Source organism: Scleropages formosus, chromosome 4 (genome assembly GCF_900964775.1).
Source record: "Scleropages formosus chromosome 4, fSclFor1.1, whole genome shotgun sequence".
Lineage (NCBI taxonomy): Eukaryota > Metazoa > Chordata > Actinopteri > Osteoglossiformes > Osteoglossidae > Scleropages > Scleropages formosus.
The window spans coordinates 5914510-5941397 of NC_041809.1; the positions used below are offsets into that span (position 1 = coordinate 5914510).

General features: G+C 44.3%; 2 protein-coding genes across 7 annotated transcripts in view; one reads left to right on the plus strand and one right to left on the minus strand.

Moving 5' to 3' along the window:
- Positions 1–456: 456 nt before the first annotated feature.
- On the minus strand, positions 457–20123 carry map3k21 (mitogen-activated protein kinase kinase kinase 21). Of its 2 annotated transcripts, XM_018749627.2 has the most exons (11): positions 18439–20123; positions 9065–9245; positions 8387–8535; positions 7986–8161; positions 5900–6140; positions 5128–5250; positions 4912–5016; positions 4096–4246; positions 3877–3971; positions 3006–3719; positions 457–2402 (listed from the first exon to the last, which is right to left on the minus strand). In XM_018749627.2, the coding sequence occupies exons 1-11, from the start codon at positions 19229–19231 to the stop codon at positions 2014–2016; spliced, it is 3117 nt and encodes a 1038-aa protein (XP_018605143.2). In that variant the 5' UTR covers positions 19232–20123; the 3' UTR covers positions 457–2013. The 2 variants fall into 2 exon arrangements, with proteins under 2 accessions (XP_018605143.2, XP_018605144.2); XM_018749628.2 differs by lacking the exon at positions 4912–5016.
- Positions 20124–22730: 2607 nt separating this feature from the next.
- The window catches only part of pcnx2 (pecanex 2), a 32069-nt gene continuing 27911 nt past the window's right edge, over positions 22731–26888 (plus strand). For all 5 annotated transcript variants that reach the window (XM_018749455.2, XM_018749459.2, XM_018749454.2 and 2 more), the window contains exons 1-4: positions 22731–23096; positions 25412–25617; positions 26195–26312; positions 26817–26853. In XM_018749455.2, coding sequence (XP_018604971.2) covers positions 22944–23096; positions 25412–25617; positions 26195–26312; positions 26817–26853 — 514 coding nt within the window. In that variant the 5' untranslated portion in view covers positions 22731–22943. The remainder of the gene's footprint in view (positions 23097–25411; positions 25618–26194; positions 26313–26816; positions 26854–26888) is intronic.

Consider the following 26888-nt stretch of genomic DNA (forward strand, 5'->3'; position numbering starts at 1 on the left):
TGATACGGATAACCAAGGCATCATCTTCTGAACACGTGGAGAAACACCAGAGTTTCACCATGTAGTGTTTGTCAACACAACTTCAGTTACTCTCAAACGAAAGTGCTCAGAGGAAAATTACAGTACCCTTAACTATTCAAAAAACAAGCTTTTAGATTACACAGCTCTGTGTTCATTTTTAAAGTACACAGGGTATTAATGTGTTGCCATGTTCGAAGGCTGCTGATCATGTCTTTTTTTTTTTTTTTTTTTTTTAATTAAAAAAACCCCACCAGAGAAAACCTGAGATTACATTTAGAAATGGTCACGTCAAGATAATTATCACAGATTCCATTATTCCTTAATGGGTCTCACAGCAAACTTACAGTAGTACAGCCTGTTTATTCACCATGACGTAACAAAAAAAAAAAAAAATGGGACAGCATCTTTTTTATTAAAAAAAAAAAAAAAAAAAACTTGGGAAATTAATTTAAACTTGATTGCAACTTTGTCAAAGACATATTTCATGGGGAACCTCAACAGTGGTGAGATTTGGACAGTTCCAGTAAGGCCACTGACTGCACTTTGCATAGTTTTTTTAAAATTCCATCCTGGCATGAAAAACCAGAGCTCGGATCATCAGCACACGCCAAACCATTAGGCATTTTTGGTGGCCAAAAAACTACCTAGGGGGGTTGGGGGCTACCAGTGTTTCCAGTGTTAAGGAAGTAGAATTTCTAATTTTGTCAATTCTACACTTTAAAAACAATAAAAATAATAAAAAAAAAAACGGTATGGCAAATATATTGCAATACAACAAACACTGTGGAAGCAAACTGAAGGAAAGCATCTGGTAGTTCTGTACAAAATCCGCTTTCTTCTGCACTTACTATGGTGATAACTAAGTAAAGGTGGAAGTAAACAGCTTGTCGAACAGGAGTCCATTGTTAGCGGCACTATTTGAATACTGTCTAACGTTCAACTATCCTTATTAGGAAGGTGCATTGAGTTTCACAAAAAAAGTACATTTTCACTTCCATACAAATTCAAAATACAAAAATATAGTGGAATGAATCCGATGAGGATTAAAACTGGCTAGTCAAAAGCACAGAAAAATAAACACTTGTTTTAGCCCTTAACCATACTAAATTACTTTCAGGTCATGTCTTGTGTATTACTTCGAAGTAGCCGTATATAGTAATGGGCGGCTGAATAACTGTCTAATGGTGCTAAAATATTACTAAGAACCCACCAATAACGCGAGTCTCTTAGTGAAACCATACTGTTGTACCAATTCCCTTCATTTCAGTGATTTACCATATCTACCACTGCAGCCCTTTCCATTGTCTAATTTCACAACAGTTGCTATAGGATACTGGTTGATACATTTAAAAAAAAAAAAAAATGCTGTAAAAGTATAATTTACATAGTCAAGTTAACTATCATATATAGCAGCTGGAAGGAACATTCTAGGGTCGCAATACCCAACATATAAGCTTATGTTATTTGAACCCTAGAGCGCCGGTACCTTGTGAACAAAGCAAAATACCAGTAAAATGCCTTTGCGATGGTCTTTTCCGTAACGTGCCCTGACAGCGAACGACAACGAACACTGCGGCAGCTGCAAATCTTAGTGATAATACAAAATTACAAAACGAACCACAATCTTGAAATCAAAACAAAACACAAAGCAAAACATTCTATTTTGTTCAGTATCCTAAGAGGATGTGCATGATCACATAACTTAAAACTTAAAATTAAAACAGGAATGCAATATTTCTGGTACAGTGTTTGACCACAAAATGAAACTGGAATGTTTTCCCCACTGTCGCCAACAGGTTTCGGAAAGGCAAAACATCCTCTGTATGAAATTATCCATTGGGGAGTCAATGCCCAGCACCTAAACAAGTTGTGAATGCACCTTGTATACACAAGTAAAAATCAGTGGTCCACATACAGATCAAATACAGAAGGGTGTTTTTTTTTTTTTTTTTTAAACTCACAACAATGGTGAAACCAAAGGTGCAGCTTGTCTTAGGACAGGAACTCCTTTTCCAGCTCGTATACAGAGGGCCGGCCAGGTGTGCTCTGGATGCGGCAGAGGGGCACAGTGCAGTCCCTTTTCTGGCCCTCAGAATCCATATCGAGCAGAGAGCACCCTGCACCGGCCTCAACCGACAGCAGGGTTCCCAGGTCACGGGCGCTCCTGTCTCCAGAGTAGTGGCCCAGGGAGCAGCTTTTATTACGACCCCAGAGAAGGCCCCAGGTATGTGGCTTGCCCCGGAGCGAGGGAGGCCTCGGTCTTGATACGCCATCGCCACGATCTCCTGCCACTGTTGCTTCCCTGTCCAGCTTCTTTCTTGATGCAGAGCCGGGTGAGGAGGGAGCCAGGGGGCTCGTGTGGGAGCCTGCGGTACCGTTACCTGCAGAGAAATGAGAAAACCAGCTTTGAGATCCAAGGCGGAAAACAGATCCAAACTTCCGGCTCTTTTGCAGCCAAATTACAATCTACTGGGTCAGGTGTGGAATACAGTTTTTATTTCTCTACAAGGAACCCTGGTACTCCGGAGGTGACACAGATGATCCAAATTTTGGCCCGTGTCCATTCCAGTGCAAACGCAAGTCACACAATGCAGCTACATCCTCCTCTTTATACTCTCATACAAACGCTTATCTGTAATCCAAACACATTTTGCTAAGTAACTCCATTTTATATCGTAAAAGAAAAACACGAAAAAGATTTAAAGCCATCGCGAATAACCACAATCGTGCAACAACAAACATGAAAAGGTTCTGGTTACAGCTGGACACTGTCCTGATTTTGCTAACATGATGAGCGAAAACTACTATCTGAAGCAAGGACTACTTTACCAGATTCTCGGAGTTAAGCAGCTGAACACACCGAACTGGGACTCCGTTTGGGAACTGGGTTTCTCGCTGGTAGAGATACTGGGACAAAGACTAGTACCAGAGACAGACACTGAAAGCAATGGAGACCGGGTGGGCGAGGGGTGGGTCTCACTCACTGTTGTAACAGAGCGCCGGGGCTGACTTCTTTCTTCGGAGCCGTGAGCCAGCACCCTGTTCCGCGGTCGCTGGTTGCAGCTCAGTTTTGGAAACAGCGATGGCCTGAATGCTTAAGTGTGTCCGATATTCTGCCAGACCAACAGGGGGCGCCTCCTTCACAGGGCTGTGGTCAGCGCCCTCCGAGTCCGACTGCAGCAAGCACTTGGTGGAGTTGCACTCAGAGATGGAGGACATGGAGAGAAGGTTGGCAGGCACAAGGCAGTGAGTGGAGGCACAGATGGCTTCGTCCTTACGAGATCGGCCCCCGGGGGGACTAGTGCTGCGGCGGAAGCGGGCAGCACGCTGGAAAAGGCCCTCCCTCTTCTTTCTCTCCTCGCGGGGCTCGGGCTCATCGCTGGCAGGTCCCCGTAATGCCTCTCGCAAGTCAAAGCCCAGAGCCACCGAGGCCAGCAGCGAACCACAGCCGTAGAGAGCAGAGTCTGTCCGCCGTCGCACTGGCACCCTCTTAAGACTGTTGGTGGGAGTAACCTGGGGTGTGGTGCTGGCTGAGCTGGCTGACGTCCCTGGGTCTTCCAGGCCCTCAGGGGTGGCCCCGGCTTCACCCTGGTCATCACTACACAGAGGTAGATCGATGTACACCTGACTGGGAAACTTCAGCTGCTTTGGTTTGTTGTCAGGGCTTTCTGCAGAGTAACCCTTGTCGGCATTGGTCCCTTGGAAAATAAAATTTAAAAACAAACAAACTTAATGGAAAATGCCACAACGGTGTGCTTCGTGCAAGGGCCTGAATTCACACCATTTGTAGTAGACCTTCTGGTTCATTTGTAAATGATCACATAGGGCGATAAGTCCATTTGGAATTCCACTTACCCTGCTCTGCAAACAAGGAGGCAAGAGGAACAGACTTCTGGGCCTTGACCAGACTTGTGGACCAGGGATTGCTGCCATCTGACAGTGGTCGTACCCTGCAAAAAAAAAAAAAAAAAAAAAAAAAAAAAAAAAAAAAAAAAAGGGGTGTTTTTTCACTGGTGGTCTGTGTAAAATGGTCAACTGCACTGCTACACGCATCACAGGCATGCTGTCACACACCTTTCTGCACAGCTCGCCCGCTCCTTGGTCTGGACAGAGCTCGGTCCCCACGTACGTCCCTTCTTCTTAAAGCCCTTCTTGACATCCTCGAACTCTTCTGGTTTGTACGTCGTGCTCCGCCCCCACGTCCTGTTGCTCTCATCAAGAGTCACTGCATTTGAGAAGAACATGTGAATCGACAGTCATCAATATGGCTCCTGCACTGGCACTGACGCCATATTAAAAATGTTAGTCAAACAGCAACCATGAAAAAAAAGCAAATAAGCAACCTCCACCATCCACAGGAGAGGATGAAGCTCTGATTCTCAAGTGAAGTACAATACTGATGGTTGGGTTTAAAGTATACCTTGAGTGGTCCAGGTGAACACATTCCCCAACTTCACATATTACCCAATTTGTGCAAGAAATGCAAACATGGCCAATGGTGGAAGATGTGAATAACAGAAGCCAAAGAAAGCTCTGTCAATCACTACAATGGATAGTATTAATGTCCCACCAAGTCAGAGTTTTTCATTTGGTGATTAGAAACACGGTATCCTTTAAAATAAACAAAAGAATTGCCTTGTGTTTATAGCAACTGACCACCGCTAACCCATCAATTAAGGTTAACATGATTTCATAGGTTAAGGGTGACAGTTTTTCAAAATTCTCATTTCCCCTGAGTAGTAGACTGGGACCTGTGGAGGGAGAGGAAGCTTCTGAGTGATTCCTGAAGCGGGACAGCGGTACAAACTAGCTGAATCACAGCACATTTCGACTGGGCACAGCCAGCCCTCACACAGAATGGCCACGTCCCACAATGCACCAGTTCCTTGCCTTTTTTCCTACCCCCAATAGGGGGCTCACACTCGCTTGTGATATCCACTTCCTGGTGGTAAACATACATACTGCCCCGCCTGCCAGAGTCAACAGGTGAGCTCACTGAGGGGGAGAAAACATTTTTTACCAAATGATGAAAAGAGAGGTGACGGTCCTGTGTTCAAACAAAGGCTTAAACTACAAGCAGCCCAGGAAGGCAAATTTCTCACTTACGCTGTATGGCTCGGAGGCGGGGGATGAGCGTGGGGCTGCTAGGAGGGCTGGAACTGTTGCTGTTCAGACTCCGCCTCTTGTCCATGGTGGGCGAGGCCTGCACAGTGATCTTGTGCTGGAAATCTGAATCACACAGGGGAAATGCATCTGTGCGATTCCTCCTAATCAAACACTAAATGATCCAGGACAGCTGGTAGCATAGTAGTTAGAGCTACTGCCTTTGAACCCAAAGGCTGCAGGTTTGATCCCCACCTCCGGCTGCAGTACCCTTGTGCAAAGTACTTACTCTGAATTGCTCCAGTAAAATTACCCAGCTGTATAAATGGGTAAATGATTGTAAGCATGTAATAACTGTGACCTTAACATTGTAAGTCGCTTTGGAGAAAAGCATCAGCTAAATGTAATGTAAATGATCCTCACACTGCTGCTGTCTGAACTCATGGCACAGATTAAGGTTATGGAGGTCTTCTAAATTTTAAATGTAGCACAAGTCATCAGTGTTCCAAACAGCTGCTGAGACTAAACCTCTAAGCCTCTATGATTTTTTTTCTTTGGAAAGCATGACTGTTCATGTAGTCCGGAACGGTCTAAGCTCAGGTTGACTTTGCTCCAGATGGGCAGCCAACAAGAGTTTATTCATAAGAATTATCTCCTTTTCTGAGCTCTTAGTGCTGTAAGGAAAGCTGAGAAACCTGTATACCCAAAGCCCCGTTTCAGAGCTTTCCAGACCTAATATCCCGGTTCTGTTTCACCGAGAAGACTCACAACTCACCCGAGGGCAGGCTTATGCGGTTTCCGTCCTTGAGCTTGAGGCGGCTGCGCTTGAACTTGCCCTTCCTCTTCTTAACGTTGGGCTTGTCCTTGTTGAGCTGGAAGATGAGGATGTTGAGCTCGCGTTCAAGCACGTTGATCTCACGCTCCGCCAGCTGCTGCTCCCGCCGCTTCAGCAGTTCCTCCTGCGACTTCTGCTGCAGTGCAGCCCGAGTCAACTCCTCCTCGCGTGAGCGCAGCTCCTGCAAGCAACCAGGGAAACATTAACTGCCGATTTGCGGTGACTGAGGTTTACAGGTAGCGCACTTTGGAGAATCTGATACAGTGGTGAGTTACAGAAGGGTTCAGTCTGCAGTGAAAGATGTTAAAACAAGTATGACCGTGAGCAGCGTCAGTAACACGATATTATAGCATGAAATTCACCGGCCGGCAAAATCTACATAACGCAGTCTGTGATGACTGAATGGACAGTGAAGAGTTCTGAGGGGTGGAGCTGCCAGTACAACAAGCCTCTGCAGTGGCAGGATCAATGACAACTGTCATTACACTATGGAAGACATGGAGTAGAGCTGGAGGCACCACAACAGTATGTGCTCGGGGGGTGGTGTGCTAGCTGTCCATTACACACACCTGTCAACCTGCCACGTAATGACACGTACTGGCAGAACAGACAAAAGATATAAGTCCTTTGTGTGCAGGAGGAGGCTCGTCTTGCAGCCCCAAGGCCGATGCTTCTGTCAGATGTGAATGACTGTCACAAACACGAGGGAGGGTGGCGCATTAAGGAAAGTGGCCGGTGCTACACTTGAGCACTCGCACTTCGAGAGGACTTTGCCACCCAAGTGCTCCTGCCTGATCACTGAAAACACTCATTAAAACATAAGGGATGAGGCCTCATGGATCTTAACTGTCCTCTGCTTTTCCCTGCTATTACTTTTAAAATAATCAACGTTTTCAGTTAGATGCAGCACTCAAATCTCTCAAACTGGCTACAGGAATGATCAAACGATCCGGATAGAAAAATAACGTTGTTGCAAAAGTGAAGAAATTTGATGTAGTTATGAATTTCACCAGAAAAAATGAAAATGTAAAAATTAGCATGTTTATAAATTGCTTTTAAAGAAATCTTTGGAAACAGATGTAATATAACTGGCTTTTTTTTTTCTTTCTTCTAGGAAGCTTTCTTCATCTCGGCAAAACCAAATGATTGTGAAATGGAGACATCTTAAAGAAGGGAAACAGAAGACTTAGAAAAGCACATACAATGGTCCACAGTAACAAAACACCATAAACAATTTTTGCACAAGTTTGCAATAATGATAGGGGACACTTTCTCTCCGCTGCTTAATTTCTAAATGTGGTTTAAGGATGAAAACTAAAGAGTAAGGTAGTAGCGGTGTGTCCACAGAAGCTGGCAATGCACGTAACCAACGTTGGTTGGTTTGCCAAGCCTCATTCAGCTGAACTTGCGGGAAACCGCTTCCTCGATAAAGCAATTACAAATCCCATTTAACATAACGAGGAACCACAGAGAGGAAGCAGCTTATGGCATTAGGCTGGAGGTGGGGGAATACTTAAACCGTTTCACTACTAATAACTTGCTTTGTTACGATGACGATTAGCTCGCCTTTAACAGTAACCAATTAAAAGCAAAGGCAGTAACATTTTTTCCCACCTCTACAAGATTTGAGCGGTGCATTTTTGTTGGCACTTAAAAACCTGTTCCCGTATTTCAGATACATTTTATCAGAATTTAAAAACTGACCCCGATGCTTTAACAGGAAACATTTTGACTTGTGCAGAAAAATATGAGAAAATCTGTTGGGTTGTTGGGATTAGCTTTGGCAGCACGTGTTTCACCTACAGAACAAGAAAAGAAGATTTGAAATGGTTCGCTGAGAAAAACAGGATGAAAAAGAGTAGTCTGCTGTCTCCAGAGCTGTTTAAGATGCATGTTGTGCATTTCATTTTAAGTCCTTGAGCTGTTTTGCTGCTGTACCCTTAAGCAACCACTAACCTTCCCCTCCTTTGCCTGAGGAAAAAAAAAATTTAAGTGATAAAAGATACAAGCAGCAGCAGGAGCTAACCTTCTCCTTGGTGCGCAGCTCATCAAACATCTCCTGGATCTCCACCTTCCAGTCTTCCTGCATTGAGTGGAAGGAGTCCTGGGGCATCGTGGCCATTACAGCCTCCTCGATGGCAGTCAGTTGCTCCAGAATGGCAGCAAACGAAGGTCGAATGTGGGGGTCCTGCTCCCAGCACTCTGGAGAACAACAACCACCACCAGGCAAGTCAATATACACCTGCCTGTCTGGGACAGTGAAGTAGAAACATCTCAATTTTTTATAACGTTGCCAGTACTCATACAATTAAACAACTTTAATAGCTAATTTCAAATAAGATCTTTGCTGATAAGCCCTGAGAGTGACAAAGCAAGTTTGCTTTCACAAATCAAAAATGCTCATGTTATCCACCTGTCTGCACGTACCTTCCATGAGCTTGGCAAAGGGTTCGGGGCAGGTAGACGGGATGGGGAGAGTCAGCTTGTTGACAGCCACGCCATAGGCTACGGCCAAGCCGTCAATGCCCCGGTAGGGTACCTCTCCTGTCAGCAGCTCCCACAGCAGTACTCCATAGCTGGAGGAGAACACCAGTTTCAATCCATCAACAGAATGCCTGCCTCAGCGGCTCTTAGAGAGATATGGATCTTCCCCATAATGAATGACCCCATTCATTCGCAAAGATGAACATGATCACAAGGAGCTAATGTTAATGCTTGGTAGAATAGGGTAATCATCATGTAGCCAGAGGCATCCCTTTTCCCTAGGATAAAGCATGACCCCATGTCTACACACAATAAACCTTATCCTAAAAAAACTGATCTCAAGGTCAACTGGACCAAGGGAAGAAATCTGACACACCATCAAAGCACAGGTACATGCATGTATTTTTAACTTGCAGTGCTTCCAGGGTACAGTATCAGTACGTGTCACTCCAGGATGGTAAAATGCAGAACACGATTAGAAACATGCAATGGTGGATGCTGAACAGAATCAGGACTGCACCGTTTCAAAATCTGGAGCAGCAACTTCTCAATGAGAACTAAATTATCACAGGTGACAGACATGTCTCTCCATGGATATAAAGAGAAAAAGTTAAGCCCCACCTCCACACGTCGCTGCCCTTTGAGAAAAGGGAGGACTTTATGACTTCAGGCGCCATCCAGGAGTAGGTACCCGCCGCGCTCATTTTGGTGGTCTTGTGCCATTCTCGGGCAAGGCCAAAATCTGTAATCTTCAAGGTCTTCTTTCCGATGTCATCATTTTCAATCTGCTCAAGCAGCAGTACTGCAAAGCAGAGGTGTTCTATGTTACTTGTGCAAGAAACACTACAGTGCATTCTGGGAACCACATGAGTTTGTGTGTGGCTCCCAGATGTGTTTTAAGATAAAAATATAAATGGCCATGATAAAGCGAGTGAAAGTGTCCAAACTTTGCAAAGGATGTCAAATATTGTGAGCTGCCACCTTCAGATAACAACAGTTCATTGATCTGTTACAATTTAAAAATCCTAATCATACAAAAATTTTTACATTAAAAATAAAAAAATAAAAAAAACAGGAAAAATGCCTAACCTTCACTCAGCAATGGTGAGGAAAACAAAGACTTAAACGTCAACAGATTTCTTTTTTTGCAGCAATGAATAGCCTCACGCCGGAATGACCCAACATGAGTTCCAAGATTGCCAACGTGTAACAACTCAAGAACATATTTAATTCTTACAGCCGGAATTTACTCCCGTCTGTCCTTGAGTTCTGTAACGGTGGCAACCAACCCGACAAACTGCTTTATCTGACAACTATCGGCATGTTAGAGTTTACACAATATAGGCAAGATTTCATTGGACAAAAGAGCATGTCTTTCTTTTTAATTTTCACATGCTGTGTGGGCTGCTGGTTTAATATTAATCTACTACAGAACGCACAGCTGATAAAGGAGCCCCAGGTCTTGGCACAACGACCAGCACTGCCAGTCACTTAAGTGCTCTGTTCCACGGGAGGTTCCCAGTGAGGAACACCACATATGTAAGGGAAGTGAATCAGTCTTCCACCCACTCTGCCACACCTTGGCAGACCCTGCAATCCCTTAGGAAAAGGGAACGATAATTGCAGTGTATAACCTTGGGATTATATTTCGGGCACAAAAAAAGACAACATCGTTTTGATCTCCACAGTCCACACAGGACTTGTAACAACAGGAACCTTTCCACCACAGAAGAGTTTCTTCAGAAGTTTGCCTTGTGTTCTGTCAACGTCATGGAGCGTTCCACATTTTAAAGCTCTCACAAGGCTACGTGTGGTTCATCTGACAGTTCCTTGTTGTATACACACGACTTTGTGCCTTGCAGTTTCATTCTGAGAAAATGTGAACTGCATTCCATCACAACAGGTTTCACAGGGTTAATTCCAGCAGTTTGTTTACTGATATGTGAGATAAAAAAAAAAACTCCATTCTTGGGAGCCCTTCAGGCTTAACCTAGTTTGAAGTCACAGAGTCCACAATACGCTGAAGATGTTTCGTTAACATCTTTAATAACCTTATTTACTACGCACTGGGACAGCTGGTAGCATAGGGGTTAGAGCTGCTGCCTTTGGTTGCCGGTTCGATCCCCACCTCTGACTGTAATACTTCTGAGCAAGGTACTTATCCTAAAATTGCTCCAGTACAATACCCTGCTGTATAAATGGGTAAATAATTGTAGCCTTAACATTGTAAATCACTTTGGAGAAAAGCGTCAGCTAAATGAGTAAATGTACTAAATTCACAATTACATACAGCTGTATTTACTATGCATAATTTTGTGCAATTGGTTATTTCTCCTATAATTTAGTGCCCGGTAACTTTTCCATTTAAGTGTCATTGCTTTTGTAACAAACAAATGTGTTGACAATATTAAATTCCATCAAGAGGGTTGTAACAAACTTTCAAAAGACGGCTTTGGCCATTTTCAAAAATGTGTCGAACGTCCTTGAAAAAACACCACCATTCATGACTGTAACCTTAACTTCAGTTTTGTTTATTTTTGCATAGAACCTTTTAACATACGCAAGTTGATAGTTCATAAACATTTTGTTCAACCTCTGACTTGACATTACACAAGGAAATTAACGGGCTACAAAACAAGCCCTTTTTGTTTACCTAAAACGCATGTTTGGATTAGATGAGCAGTGCAGCTGTGACAAACAGCTTAGCAAATTCCCATTTCTCTCCGTCTAAAGACACTTCTGTCCTCGGCACCTCCTTGACTATCTGATATTTATGTTACAGCCATTTAACGGGACGGCGGGGTTGTTGGTCAGAGACAATAGCCATCGTTTAGACGTGGCTGATAATGCAATGCTGTTTTCTGTTTGAACAGGACACCTTTGTTCCTGATCCTATCTCCAGTCAATGTGCAGCCGCCTGAGCACATGCCTGAAATTCCTCCACCTTTGGAGCTGCACACCCGAAACTGCAAAATTAAAAGTATGTCGAGAGATATGGCGCGTGGCCAAGTTTCAGGGCAACTACCAATAAGGGGCAGCTACCTACAGTATGGCTGCATCCCCATTCGCAATCAGGAGGAATCTCCCAGCCTTTTTTTTTTTTTTTTTTATTGAACAGCAGGCACTGAGGAGATTAAATATAATGAAAATAAGCCTTTCAGGACTGGGAGCTGTAGCATTCTTGCAGCTGCAGTCACCTAGCAACCAGTTCTTGACCACTCCATTGTGTGAACTTATGTTAAGCTTTTGCCCCTCATTAGCTGCATTCCTTCAAGTAAGGTATTAAAAGATTAGGGAACACAAAGGCAGACAATTTCGGTGACTTCTTGATATTTCTTTAAGGTAGAAAGTTTTTGCCATGACAGCAAGTGAGGGATGCAGGCAGAAACATGAAACGCAAGGTGATGGTCCGAAACGATTCAGCGCCACCACCCCTTCCCCCCCCACCCACCACCACCACCACCACCACCACCACCAGCCGCCTCATAGTAACTGAAACCAGCACTCATCCCTTCCCTGACAAAGCATTCCAGAGGCAAAACTTCTCACAAGTTATGCACCCAGGAGGAACTGCAGCGCGTGGTGAAACTGGGGTCTTGTCAAACCGCAATTTCGATCCCAAGACAACTGGAGGACACCTGGTGTCGGTGCCAGAGTCTGTGTGCAAGGTGGGCTTGGACAAACAGATGTTACTGATTCAATTAACATCTGCAAACTAGGGTTGTTTGTCAGGGTTGCGTGGAAAGACGAGCTGCTCCTAACCCAGCAGCCCTGCAGCTAGGCCACTTGAACCGGGGGTGGGGTAGGGTCGTAAAGAACTGGAGGACCCTAACTGGGACAGCTATAAGGCCATCCAAACTATTAATGTATTTCACACTAAAACTCACAATGCCTCTTGTACTGAGTGTAAATCTCAACCTTCCCCAGGCTCTGTACCCTCACCTTCACATTTTAACTACCAGTTTCACCAAATAATTTGCCCTACAAAGCATTTCAAGTTTTTGTTCTATAGGAACTCTTAAAGACTTGATAGTAGAAGACAGAGATAGTCCTTGCATGAACCATGTTTTCTACGCCTTCACCTTTGTTACGTGCCTTGGGGACAAGGGAGTCAGCTGCTTTCTCCACAATGACTAGTTCAGCTTCTGCACAAAACATTATCCTCCTCTTTGTCTAAAAATAAACCAGAATGTAACTGGCTCTTGACTTGAATACACAACCCAAGTGTAGTCGAAGATCCAAACACAACTTATGCCGAGGTAAGAACGCAAAGTAACTCAAGACCACAAATTTACTGATAGTTTCAAAGGTTCTTTAAAACTACGCTGTTATTTTTAATGAGACGATACAGGAATTGAACCCATAAGAGCTATAATACTCAAGGTTTTGAAACATCACTCTGGACTCTTCTATTGAATGACTGCATTTCTGGAGTTTTTTTTTTTTTTTTAAAACTCACTTATGACCGAAATGCTCCGACTCTAAAATGAGATGGCTAGCTCTATTTTTAGACCACTTCTTTCACCAGGAACTTGATGAATCGGACAGGTTTTTCAGGTGGTCCATGATGAAACAAATAAATAAAAACAGCACCATTTGTGATGAACAAGTGTCATAAAAATCATGGAAAACAAAGACTAGTTACCATTATTGAGTTAAGAAAAACCAAGTTTGACGCAAGTTCACCAATTCAAGGCAAAAAATAAATACTTTTGTTCAACTAAATTTCAGCAGCCGCTCACCAACATGCTTAGTACTCAGTGCCTTCAGTGCCGACAGCACATTTTAAGAGGTGAGTTCAGCTGAGTAAACCCTGACCCCAATTCACATGCTCTTGAAGGTCTTTCCTAAAACACACACATCTTAAGAGGACGGGGAATTCTATAAACTCTTATAATGAGGAAGAACAGACAGACGTTTAGAGTCCCTTATGCTAAACTGAGTCTTGGCTTGAATACCATAATACCATTTTGGGGTGAAGAGGAGCATGAGCAATTTGTATGTATTTGTAAAGTCTATGTATTTATGTGAGGAGCTTATTTCAAAATACAAATTGCTCATGCTCCTCTTTACCCCAAAATACCTTTGTGAACTACTCAGATCCCAAGAGCAACAACTTAGTATTGCATTGAGAAATGCCCTGGAAATGCTCAATAAGACAGTTATTCTGCAACATGTGTTATTTTATACTTACAGTATATAAACACATACCAGTGTTGTTCAGAAGTGGAGGACTGGACTTTGAACATTAACATATCACATCAAAAGTCTGAAATAAGAGGACACAAACTATTCAACTGAATGTTTACCGTTCTTTTCATTCCCCCATCTGCACTTCGCAACACACTTGATTCAAATGCAAATCTAGGCGTAAATATGATATGGGGTTTCTACAGCAACAAATCAGGAAAAGGAGAACACACTCAGCTAAATAACAAGGAACATCCCGAACGCTGAAAATGTTCAAACATATCCAGGCTAGAGCATTATTAAACAAAACCTTGGCCGTTTTGATAAAGTATGACCAAGTAGAAAATGCAGATGTTTGGAGGTCTCTAACACAGAAGTACAGTAGGTGACAATTTTTGCCTTTTGATAATGATCAAGCGCAATCTAAGAATCAAAAGACACGTCGCATGTTTAAACATGATGGAAATACCAAGAAAGATCCTGAGAAGACAGGAGTCTGTTTCCACAAGAACGAAGATACGTAGTTCAAAGCAGTAATATTTTCTGTAACATTATGCATGGCAAAGCTGGAGTCTGAAAAACAAGATGGGAAAAATATGGGTTCCTTTCAACTTTGATGCTGGAGAGGACTTGTAAAGATACCATGGACAGACAAGACAACCAACAAATTTTTTGATCTAATCAGACCTGAAAAGACAAAATGCTTGGAGAAGTTCAAGGGAACAGCAGAGGATAACCACTAACCTGAAGGATGCACTCAATCACAACTAAAACGGAAACATCCCTACGGAGCCTAAACAAGTGAAAGAGCATACTGAATGTTCTACCTATATACGCTAGTGTGAAGAACTTAACACAACATTTACAGCAGCTGAACGTATTTAATTAGCACAGTGCATCTAGTTAAACAGAACTCTGTTAAACCAACTAAAAACTCCACATCTGGAGGAAAAAGTTCGTTTATACCTTCATCACATCACTGTAGTCTGAAGAGCCCAGTTATGGAACCACTTTGGCTGCAGGGACTCTGTTCGGGCTCAGTACTACACAAAACCCGTCTTTCCTACACATCCGGTCCAAGTAAATGAACACATATAACTCAACCTTTAACGCCTGACATCCTCAGGTCTGAGAGGAGCAGTTGAGGCAAATTTAACTAGCACATCTAAAACGCAGAAAGGACTTATGAGACCAAACCCAACAACTGCACAAAGCACATTTAGCAAGAACAGGTGGGCCCCGGTTTACAATGGTGAGCTGGCGATAGACATTCAGTAGAAACTGTACTTCGAATTTTGATTTTTTTTTTTTCCCCCCCTCGGGCAAGCAATACTCGTTCGCGATGCTGGGCAGCAGCAGCAATCCACATCTCCCAGTCTGCTAGCCAAAGGTGTGTTTTAAATGCATTTTCAACTTACAATATTTTCAACTTGATGGGTTTCGCGGAACATAACCCCATCGTAAATCGGGGACCATCTGTACACTAAATTTCTGAGGTTTAAGGTTCATGAAGCAAGTCAAATGGAACTTTTTGGAGGCAAAACTGAAGGAAGAAAAATCTGTTGTTATAAATACTGACTGAACAGAAAACTAAGACCTCTTCTCCAAGGCCACTGATCAGAGTAATCTTCCACAAATCAAGTCGCTAAATTTTTAATATGCTTGCACGAAAATCTGACAGTTTGAACATAGTACCAATGTTTTGTTTTCACTATTAACGAAAATGCCAGCATTGTATTTCAAACTGAGCATACCGGCTTATGTTAAGACAAGACATACCCCTGAGGAGTTTAATTACAGGATGTACGAGAAGTTCCTCAAAGCAACGGAGTCGCATTAATCCTTAAAGTGCAACCAGAAGGCTGCAGAGAAATTTCCCTACTGAACAATGAAGATTTTCAACATGACAATATCCTAAATTATATGGATACTTACAGAGATTATATTTCTAAACAGTAATCAAACTTTCTTAAAGTCTGTAAACACTTTTCTTCTAACAATACCATCCAAATGTTAATATATATTAATTGTTTAAAATTTATAACTATTCCTGACATTATGAACATTCATAGTAGTTAAAACTAAAATCAAAATGCTGGACTGGGTCATATGGCCACACCACTTATGTCAGTATTGATGAAAATACAGCTGTGTATATATGGACTTCTGTTTATGATTTAGTGTCTTTAAAGCAATTTGTACTGTAGAAAAAGAAAAAATAAAACAGAAAGCATCTTTCCATATTTCAGTAACTATACCTACAGTTAAAGAACATAAAGCCAAGGAAAAATTATCCCAGACATGCAATAAACTGATCTTAAAAATGGCACGTGACGCAGATGCTACAACAAGACCCAGATTCCTTCCCTTGGCGAACACACCCAAAAATCTCCTTGGTTTAAAGAAAGATTCCCATCCCCAAAGATTATGGTTCCACAATTAATCTACTCCTGAAATTTGGCAGAAACAAGTTAACAAATAACATGTTTTCACACTATGAACTCAGGCATCAAGGCAAGAGCAGCCCAATTCCAAATAAAGCTTAAACATCTAATGAGCTTTGTGGGGTGGGTGGGTCCATGCAATGATGTTACGTATTCCTTCACAGTACTACAGGTCTACACAAAGGCCCTTTTCATCAGTTGTACCCCCTTCCTAGTAGTATGACTGCTCTTATATTCATCAATTGCATTTTTCTTTGTGTGTATGTATTTAAGCCCCTTCCAAAAAAGTATAGAAATTCATGTTTTATGTTAAGCTTGAGTGTGATGTTCCCTCCCAAAACAATTACCATGTAGTTATAAAGAGCAGCTCTTTCATCCCAGTAACTTCTGACAGAGATAGGAACATGCTTACGCAACCTGTAATACTAATAGTTACGTACCTTATTTATCTTTTTTTAATATGCCCTGCGCTCTCCCTCCTGCCCAAACCCCATTTAAACCACAACTCCGTCCCTCTCCCCACCTCCCACAACATCTGATGAGCACATAGCAGCCCAGCCCCCAAAGGCCATGAGGTGCTCTTGAAGATCACCTCTAATCACTTACTCACCCCAGCTATGCGGTGGATGGAGCGGTGCCCCCCCCCGACAAACATCACTCAAGCCCCCAGCCAGCTTCTAATACAGAAGAACAACTAACTGCTTTTTCCTCCTTCTGTATTGTTTTGTGCCCTTTTTTTTTTTTTTTTTTTTTTTTAAAACCCATTCTTTTCCAGAAGTTTTAGATGACCACCTCTATCTGCAACTGGAGAATAACCCCCATTTTAGGGATATTCAACTCTCCCCTCACTAACACATTTAACCAGTGGCTTTGTCATTTTAGTGAGCTGCTTCAAAATTAGTTACATGCCTGAAATTCACTCTTCCCTGCAATGCATCTTCAGCGACATCCCAGCTACAGGCCTTGTGTACGTACTGACTGCTGTTGCATCATGGGAGTGTGGCACAGATAACCATGTGCTGAAGCCCAAACATTGTAGAGGGAATTGCTGGGGAAGGTGGAGGGTGAATGGCTCTTCACCCACATATCTGTTTGGCAAACGGGCTACTGCTCCCTGCAGTGTCCAGAGCCGGGTGTCGTCCTATGGTTTCATTGCACCAAAATTACATGTTAGGCTCACAATGACAAGCAGCTACCTGGTTACCAAGCTCATAGAAAGAATACAAATAAGCCCCATAAAAAAATAATTGGGACAGCTAGTAATTTAGTGGTTAGAGCTGCTGCCTTTGAACCCAAAGGCTGCAGGTTCGAATCCCATCTCCAGGTGTAGCACTGTTGAACAAAGTACTTACCCTACATTTCTCCAGTAAAATTACCCAGCTGTATAAATGGGTAAACACTTGCACACGTTCTACCTGTCCTTGAAAGCTCCACGTAGGCTGCAGAACATGGTAGGAACCCTCAAACAAAAGCCTGAGATCATTTCTATGCAATATCTGTGGTAGTCATTATTGAGTAACAAAGTAAAGTTTGATCTACCAGCAACATAAGGGTGGAAACAGAGTGGCAAAGGGTTTTATTTTGAGTCCGGCAACTAGTTGCACCCTAAACGCTTGCTACCAAGTCCGGGTGATGCAAAACCATAAATTATGTATACAGTTTAATGCTCAGGCAGTTTTTCTGTGACACTGCCAAAATGTACCCTGATAGGGATTATGGTAGTTTTTAGGAAACACTCCACATTACAACACAGATGAAAAACAGTCTTGGGAAAGTGTTTAGGCCCGTTTTGCCATTTTCACCTTTTAGTCAGGTTTTCCGAAAGATTCGTGTTCAGTTGGTCAGGCTGCCCGCAGATAAGAAAATATTTAACAGAAATGTTTTCTCATATCTGATGGAAATTTAATATTTAATGCACATAAACAGTCCATATTTTAACACGGTCTGATGTGCGTGTTGTCTGTGGTATACGAGTAATCACCCTAATAAATTACTACAAACCCAACAATGACTACACCACCACGTGTTTAAAAAAACTAAAGGGGTAGAAAAGAATTCCCAACTACTGAAAATTGCAACTGAGTAGTTATAATCTTATACTGAAAATGAAGTCATATTTATACACAGTATTAAAGTTTTAACTTGTTGCTTGACTGCCACTTATCCTAAAAAACTTAAGTGTTTTGACCCCCTTAGACATCTGGGGGAATTCAAGATAAGTGCCCTGATCAAGGGTACTACAGCAGGAGTGGGACTCGCACCAAGAACCTCTAGGCTACAGGTACCTTAACCACCACCACAACTGCCGTGTTTTCCACACGGTTCCATACAGGCAGAAGGAGATGGCGGAGACCCTCTTACTGTTGCTGGACTTGAGGTCCCTGTGTATGATGGGCACCACGGCCTCCTCGTGCAGGTACTGCATGCCCCGGGCAATCTGCACGGCCCAGTTCACCAGGATGTGGGGCGGGACCCTCCTTCCGGCCAGGGCCCGGTTCAGGGTGCCGCCTCGAGCGTACTCCATCACCAGGCACAGGTTGGGCTCCTCCAGACACACCCCCTCCAGCCTGATGATGTTGGGGTGCAGCAGCATGGAGAAGAGCTTGGCCTCCTGGCGCACGCTCTCCGCCGTCGCAGTGATGTCCTCGTCCGGGTCCTGCCTCGCGGCCTTCACGGCCACCTCCTGGCCCCGCCACGTGCCCCGGTAGACCTTCCCGAAGCCGCCGACGCCGATGATCTCCTCCAGCACGAGCTCGCCGAAGTCGACGTGCACGGGCGCCCCGCCGTCGTCCTCGCGCGCCCCCTCCGCCGCCCCGCTGCCTTGGGGAGAGAGCCTGCGGTAGATGGCCGGCTGGTAGCTCACGTAGTTGGAAGGGAAGATGCCGACGCGGCGGTTGATCTTCCCGGTCCACCAGCCCTCGTCCCCGGAGATGGCGACGTCCTTAGAGAGCACCTCCACCACGTCGCCCCGCCGAAGGCTCAGCTCGTCCTCGCCGCTCGCCTCGTAGTCGAACACGGCGGTCCACAGCGAGCGGGGGCACAGCGGGGCCGAGTGCGCCCATGGCCTGCCCGAGGAGGGCTCCCTCCCGGCCGCCTGCGCGCTCACGCTCGGCCGCTCTTCACCGGTCGGGAAAGCGGCCTGGGAAGCATCCATGTCCCGGTGGCCGCGGTCGCACCATAAGGTGCCGATGTGTGGGGGGGGTTGGAAGTCAGAGCCGAAACGACCACAAGTATCTCTTAAAAGTTCACGTTTTATAACAGTGTTCCAATTAAGTGTGACAGACACACGGCGCTCTGAGTCTGTTTTCAGTCAGAGCTCGCAGGCGCCAACTCGTTCCCGACCTCCTGCTGAGGGCGTTTTAAAACCGCATTCCGACGTCCTGCTCGCGGGCGCTCCGCGGACTCACTGCCCACGCGACGCGGCGCGAGCTCCCGCAAAAAAAAAAAAAAAAAAAAAAGGTCACTACGAGATGAGGTGGGAGTTGTGGCCGCCGCGCGGCGCAGAGCTCCCGAGCGCGACGGCGCGTCCTCGCGCCCAAACGGAGTCACAACTACGATAAAGTGTCATAACGGCGAAAAATGTCGCTCTTTCTGTCACATTTATATTAAATTAATCTCTTTTCTTAACGACACCTCAGCTACTGCACGTACGGGACGTACCGAAGTTTATCCACACACAGTGCGTTGAGTATGTCGATTTTAAAAGTGTGAATAAAAGTTTCATCTAACTGCCGAAGGACTCCCTTTATAGAAATACTTTTTATTAAGAATGGATAGTTTAGTTTCAGTCGCTGTCCAGGCTCTGGCCCCTCTTCGCTCCTGCTCTCCATCGGTTCTTGACACAACTTCGTCAGGCGTCTCGCTCCTTTTCCTCAACTCTGCTTTTCAGAGGGCGGGCACTGCGACCGTTTTAAATCCGCCGGCGGAACACCTCGTGGCCCTCAAAACTAGACACAAATATAAATAAAGATGGAACTTTTAGAGACAGACTCGTAGCGCCAGTGAAATCGGTGAACGCGACGAGTACGCCGCCGCCATCGCTGCCGAACTCCTCCGATTCGAGTGACCCACTCCCCCCCCCCTCTCGGGGGAGACGGCAGAGCGCTCCCCGCTGATTGGTGCGCCCTGCGCACGTGACGCGCGCGTCCCCCGAGTGAAAACAACGAGAGGAGTCGCCTTCGGGAGCGCGCGAGCGCTGCCCTGGCGTGGCGACTCGGCACGTGACGGCTGTAATGCCGAAAACTTTGCCCGGGAGCGCGGACCCGGTTTCCAGCAGTGTTACAGTGACACTTTCGATAAGAGCTTGTTTCGAACTCATTCATTTAGCCCCCCCCCATCCGGTCCTCAAATCGTACAGCGCATCGTAGTGTAAAGGTCTACGTGCGTTTGCGATGCGTCAGCGCCGAAGGCAAATAGAATAAGGGCAGGGACACGCTGGTTATTCCAATATTTAGTGCAAATTAATGTTTATTTCCGCTGCTCTGCCCAAGAAATCACGTTTTGAACTCGTTCGGAACTCCTCTGTCCTTGTCAGTCAAGTAGTCGCCCTGCCGGTCGCGCCCCGACACCGGCGCTAACATATTTTTGATAGTTGCTGCTTATTATTAATCTTTATTGTGTAATCGAGGCCTTTGCGTTTCTTTTTTTTTCCTCCCAATTAGCTGAAGCTTTTCTCTAAAGCAACTTACAATGTCAAAAAACTTAGCACAATTACAGATTGATAAATGACTAAGTGCCTTCCTCAAAAGTACTACAGCAAGAGGTGGGATTTAAACCTGCAATCCCTGACTTCAAAGTGAGTATCTCCTAGCTCCATGGTACCTGCTGCCCTTTCACAATACACCTGCGAATACACACACACACACTTACACTGCGAATACAACAACCTGCTGGGTAAGTGCCTTGACAAAAGGTACTCAGAAACAGGGCATGTGAACCAGGGATCTTCAGATTTCAAGTTGATGGATCTAAATCAGTACAGTACCCACATTTCAGGATTCCCAGTATGGCATTCAGCTGAAGCATGTGCACAGAACTGGTCATGTGCCATTCTTACTGGATGGACGTAATGTAACACGTAATGACATCACACACACATAGACTGAAACTACTTGTCCCAAGCAGGGTCGTGGCGAACTGGAGCCTAGCCCGGCAACACAAGGCACAAGGCCGGAGGGGTAGGGGACACGCTCAGGACGGGATGCCAGTCCATCAGAACGCACCCCAAGCAGAACTTGAACCCCAGATCCGCCAGAGCAGGACCAGCCAAGCCCACTGCACCACCACACCCCCTTATGTAATGAGATTCAGAATACAAATACTAGTAAATAAATATATTCAAGCAAGTTTAGATTTTGCAAAGCGAACCATATGTCACTAGAATGCAGTTTCTCCCCTTTTTTTGCCCCATGTAATATAGTGAAATATTTTACTTAACCAGATCTTCACAGAAATAGAGGGCACCCAGAATAATATGAAGTTTGGTAAATAACGTCGCACCTTATTTCTGATTGAAATCGAAAGTGACAATAGCAATGAGTTTATTTAAAATTCTTCTCTGTTTGTTTATACAAGTGTTTTAGAATAAAATGTTGCACCGGTATTCAAATTAACAGACGCTATCTACTAATTGTGGGTGTCCAAATCTCTTAAAGTGACAGTACACTGTTTTATCATATGTGTAGCAGTGAAAACAAGAATCCCTTACACTAATACAGCCCCCACTTTCAAAAACTAGGGACGTTTGATGGGGCTCTCGGTGGGGTGAGGTGGGGTGAACATTTTCCAGTTCTTAAAGTGTTGTGTATAGCAAGAAGTATTTGTGACTTCCTCCTACTACCATAGTCTATTCACTGTAACTACAATAAAACAGTAAATTACCAAAACGTAATAATGGTTATCTATTATATCAATTAAATAACAAAGAATAAGGAAATAAAGTCATCAAAAAGTAGTAATTATTAGATCCCCAGGGTATGGTAAATATGAAATGTAGTTGATGAAAGGTTTCAGCTCAGGCTTTGTCACCTGCTTTGTGTTTTTTGCACAAAGGTCTAAACGACGACCTTTAAATTTTTAACAAAAATATTAAATTTTAACCAAAAAGAATACAGTTGTTTAATCATTAATTAATAACGTTTGACGTTATTTTTAATGGGGGAATAATATCTGCTCCACAGGTTGGACCGATACACTCAGCATTTCCTCTGGTTCGTATGGAAGTTATATATGTATATATGATCTCCTATCTATGAGATGCCCGTACGAGTCATTTATCAGCGATTCCTCAGGTTTAATTAAAATATTTTCCTGTATTTTCCTGATCAATCATTTGCAGTTGCTGATGAACAATGCAAGGGTCACCTGACCTGTATGAATGGAATATGACCGCTACACTGTCTATGAAATGTGATACTGAGCGCTCGGTTTAGGATACATATCGTAATAACCGAGCTCTATAAAAGCCATATATATATTACAATATATTTAAAAAAAAAAAACAAAAAAAAAACGTCGGACTCTGTCCAAACTGTGCGTGGACATCGCGAAGCCAGGAGTGCGAGCCCCTCCAAGGCAGGGTGTGATGTGTTATTTGCGGAGCTCTCAGCATCATCTGAGCATCATCCGGGCCGCGCATTGGTCCGTCCCCGTTACCGACTGCATTAGCGGTGATGTGTATCTGCAGAGCCGCGCATCTGAGCAGAAGGGGGATGCGAGAACTCGAGCCCCAAAACGCGAAGGCAGCGCACCAGAGCCGTCTATAAGCGGAATAAAGGAGACCCCCCGCAGCCACGGCATGACGGCGCCCTGACTGAACACCGCAGCCCGCGCGCTTCTCCCTCCTCCATTCCGTCACCTCTGAAGAGATGGGCTCTCAGGTGGTCCAGACCCTGCGGCAGGGGGTCTGGGCATCACTGACCGGAGGCTGGTACCACGACCCGGAGCAGAACAAATTCAACAACTCGTGCCACCTTTACACATGGATGTTCCTGCTCGTGCTGCCGCTCTCCCTGCATTTGGTGAGTGTGTGTGTGTGTGCATTTAAAATGACAGGATGAAAATGGTGCGTGTGTGCGCTGCTGGGCGTGAATGTCTGCACTCGGGAGATCCCCGTACTACACTGTACCCCACGCATAACCCGGAGGAGACGTCAGCACAGGGTTCAAACGGCTGAGCGTGCGGCGCAACGGCTTTGCAGCATGCGCGTGTCTTAAAATACGTGCTTCACCGTCTCGTTTTGGACGCGGGGTTTAACTGCGGCTATTGCCGCATTATTCCGCCGCATGCCGACGCACGGCCACGGGGAGGCAGCCCACGAGCCCGAGGCGCGACTGCGTGCAGCGCACGGACCGACACGCCGGATGCGCAGCGCCTTTCCATACTTCCCCCCCGCAAATCAGGATATATGGAGGCAGCACGCGCAGAAGGTGCACGCGGGTATCGGTCATCACCATGACGATGCCAGCATCTGTGCGCACTGTTTGTCAGGTTTCCACACCCACTGCATCTTAACAGGTTCCGCTGGATTCTGCGCGTGGTGATTTTGCGATTTAGAAATAGTGGGCGTGGCACTTTTTTTTTTTTTTTTTTAAATATCTGGCGCTTCTTTCCATTCAGCCCTTTCCAAAATCGGGCTGGCAGTCTCACCTCCTGCACCTTCATTCTGCAAGGAAAGGCTGCGCACCCCTTTGTCCCGCAGTGAGACCTGCAGACATTCTGACTCAACAGCGCCCCTCACTGGAAACACCTGGCGACGAGCTCTCACCGCTATCATCTCGTTCAGACATTTAAATCAGAATTTTTCTCATTCCTACAATCAGTGGAATAACTGACCTTAATTGGTTATAGGCTTGTAGTGACAGAAGATCCACTTGATTTCAAACACAGAATATTCTTCACATGTTAAATAATTGCAACCCGTTTCACTTTATGAATATCAATTGTATTTTTTTTAGTCAGTTTTTTTTTTTATTATTTTGACAGTCAAAAGTATCAAAACTCTTCGTTGAAAGTCTGTGAAGGTTTTTCTTTAGTTAGGCTAATAAAAATAATAATGAGGTCATATCACACTTAGGCCTACATAATGGATAATTGTGGTTTCAGTAACCTATTTTCAAACAGACATAAGGTTTTAGCTGAGAATTTTGCAAGTGTCTGCCAGGAAAAATGTATGCACTATATGTATTAATAGTGACAAAATAAATTTTGTTCTACAAGGCTCTTTGGGGAAGAACTTAATGGTAAGTATTGAAATGACTGCCCGGACACTGGTATAATTTTTTTTCTGTTAAACATCAGTTATGCATAATTTTCAGTTAAAGGACATCAAGCACCATTTTTTAGTTAAATGAATTTGAATTGTAATTTAGCGTTTCTAAATAGTTTGCATCATTTTAAAAATTAACATTTTTTCGGGTACACATATCATCTAGAGCAAAAACTCCTTGTGAAAGAAAACTGATGTCATGAAGAACGACTTACTGATAAAAATAGAGGAACGGTTCACAGTTCTTTCATATAAATTATTTAAGAGCATTGAGTTCATTGTAATTCCAGCTGTTAAATAGAATTATGTGCAACAAAGCAGTTTCATTTTTTATGTGGATGGTAAACGTGAAGAAAATGATCACAGATGCTTAAAATTTGAAGAATAAATGTCACTTACAGTATCCATCCAGCCATTATTAATAGGGACTTGTCCAGTGCAGGGTCAGGGAGGTTCAGCACCTGTCTTGGAATCACAGGGTGTGAGGCAGGGTACACCCTAGACAGGGCACGAGCCCACACAGGGCAAATCGCATACACCAAAACACACACAAAATCATAAACTAAGGGAAATTCAGAGTCACCAGTTCACCCGCAACGCATGTTTATGGACTGTGGGAAGAAACCAGAGCACCAGGGGGAAACCTGTGCAAACACAGGGAGAACATCCAGACACCATACAGGACGCCCAGGGTCTGGCGGGCACGAATGCCACACACTGTACCGCTGTGCCACCCTTATAATATGTGCCATCACTTGCAATATATTTTTAAATATTTTTCACAGAAAGCATCAAAACCGAGGAACATAGTTAGACAGGAAGATCAGCCAGCATGTAAAAACATTGATGATTATCATAAAATTAAAACAGACTTGAATATGAAGCAGTTGCGTCTTATCTTGTTTTAGAGAACCCTTTCCCTGACTTCAGTGGCTCACAAAGTTGTGCACTTGTTAATTATAATGTATGAAAATTTAAATTTGCCACATTGAGAAGCCTTTTCCCTTTCGGAGCATGGTGTTTAGAGTGGGCGTGTGTGTGTGTGTGTGTGTGTTTTTTTTCCCCTAGGCCCTACCACCCACTGCGCTCGCCCTCAGTATTTACTGCACCGCGATCACAGTTTTCTTCATCCTGGTAAAGATGGTGAATTATCGTCTGCACCTGATGTTTGACAAGGGAGAGCTCGTGGCTCAGAGCAGTCTCTCGGACGTCAGCAAAGGCGTAGAGAAAAAGAGCGAGGCCTCGGACTCCTGCCTGCCTCACGTTGGCTTGAGGTAAAATGCCACGAAGACGCCTTTCTCGCGACTTCCTCCGTAGGTTGATGCTCAAACTTGAGGGATTCAAAATAAATGTATTCTAGATCGAGAAAGTCATTTTTTCTAGAATTATCATATTTTTGCACTTGAAAAAGTACAGAATTAATCTTGGTTCAAATTGAAAAAATATCATATAAATGGTTTATATGATATTTTTCCATTTTGAACCAAGATTAATTATGTACTTTTTGAACACATCGCTGCTGCTCGCTGATACATATAGTTAAAAATTAAAATTTCAAGAGGTGATACCTCATAGCTGCGCTCACTTAAAATCTGACAGTATGAATTCTGCGATATGTCTTCTTTGTGCAGCGTGTTCCATCCGCCACATATTTGTTCTGTTTCTTTGTACTTCCTAAAATTCAGCATGACCATAAATTAGTGTTTCGAACATAAATCCGTAAATCCTTCCTCTTTCTTCCCACAGTCGCGTTTACCAATCACGGCGTCCGCGTTTCACGCGTGCGTTCGGTTCGGCTCCTACTCGAATGCCGACGTGAACATCTGCCGTCTGACACGCTCTTTTTTGCAGGAAGAGCAGCACGGCCCCTGACGCCGTTGCCATGGCGGCGCTGACCAGAAACCGTCCCAGTCCAGTAATCCAAGTCACCGTGAAGCAGACGGAGACGGACGCGGGCCTCATCGGCGTGGTCAGTGCATCCCCCTCTCCTGCAGGGAGCAGACGCGAGAGTGCAGCGGTGAAGGACTTGTCCACGAGGTCCTCTGTTGCAGCAGCTTTGAGCGAGATACACTGTATTACCTGAACCGCTCCAGTTACATGTGTAGGTGTACAAGCAGGACAAACTGGAAAAACACGTCGGCTAAGTGACAAAATAATATTAGTAATATGCCCGCTGTCAGACTGACGCATGGGATGTTTAGCAATTTTCCGAACTGCAATTTGTTCTCTCTCGATTGCGCCGATACAAAATCAAGCGGAATCCGTATATAATAATGCTATTGTTTAAATAACGGATATGTTAAAATAAGAATGTGTCCTCAAAGCTAGAACCGAATTGAAACGGAACGTCGGAAAGAAGTTACGAAATATGTCGGTATTCTCGGAGTCTTCTATCGTTTTACGTGTCCTCTGGCCACGGATGAAACTGCTGTCGTCGTACTGCCACTGTTCACTCAGCTTCTTGTCCTTACAGGAGGCCCCGACGTCTGAGGTCACGAGGAGCAATGAAGGTATCCAGAATTTCTCCCAGATGTTACCCATCCCT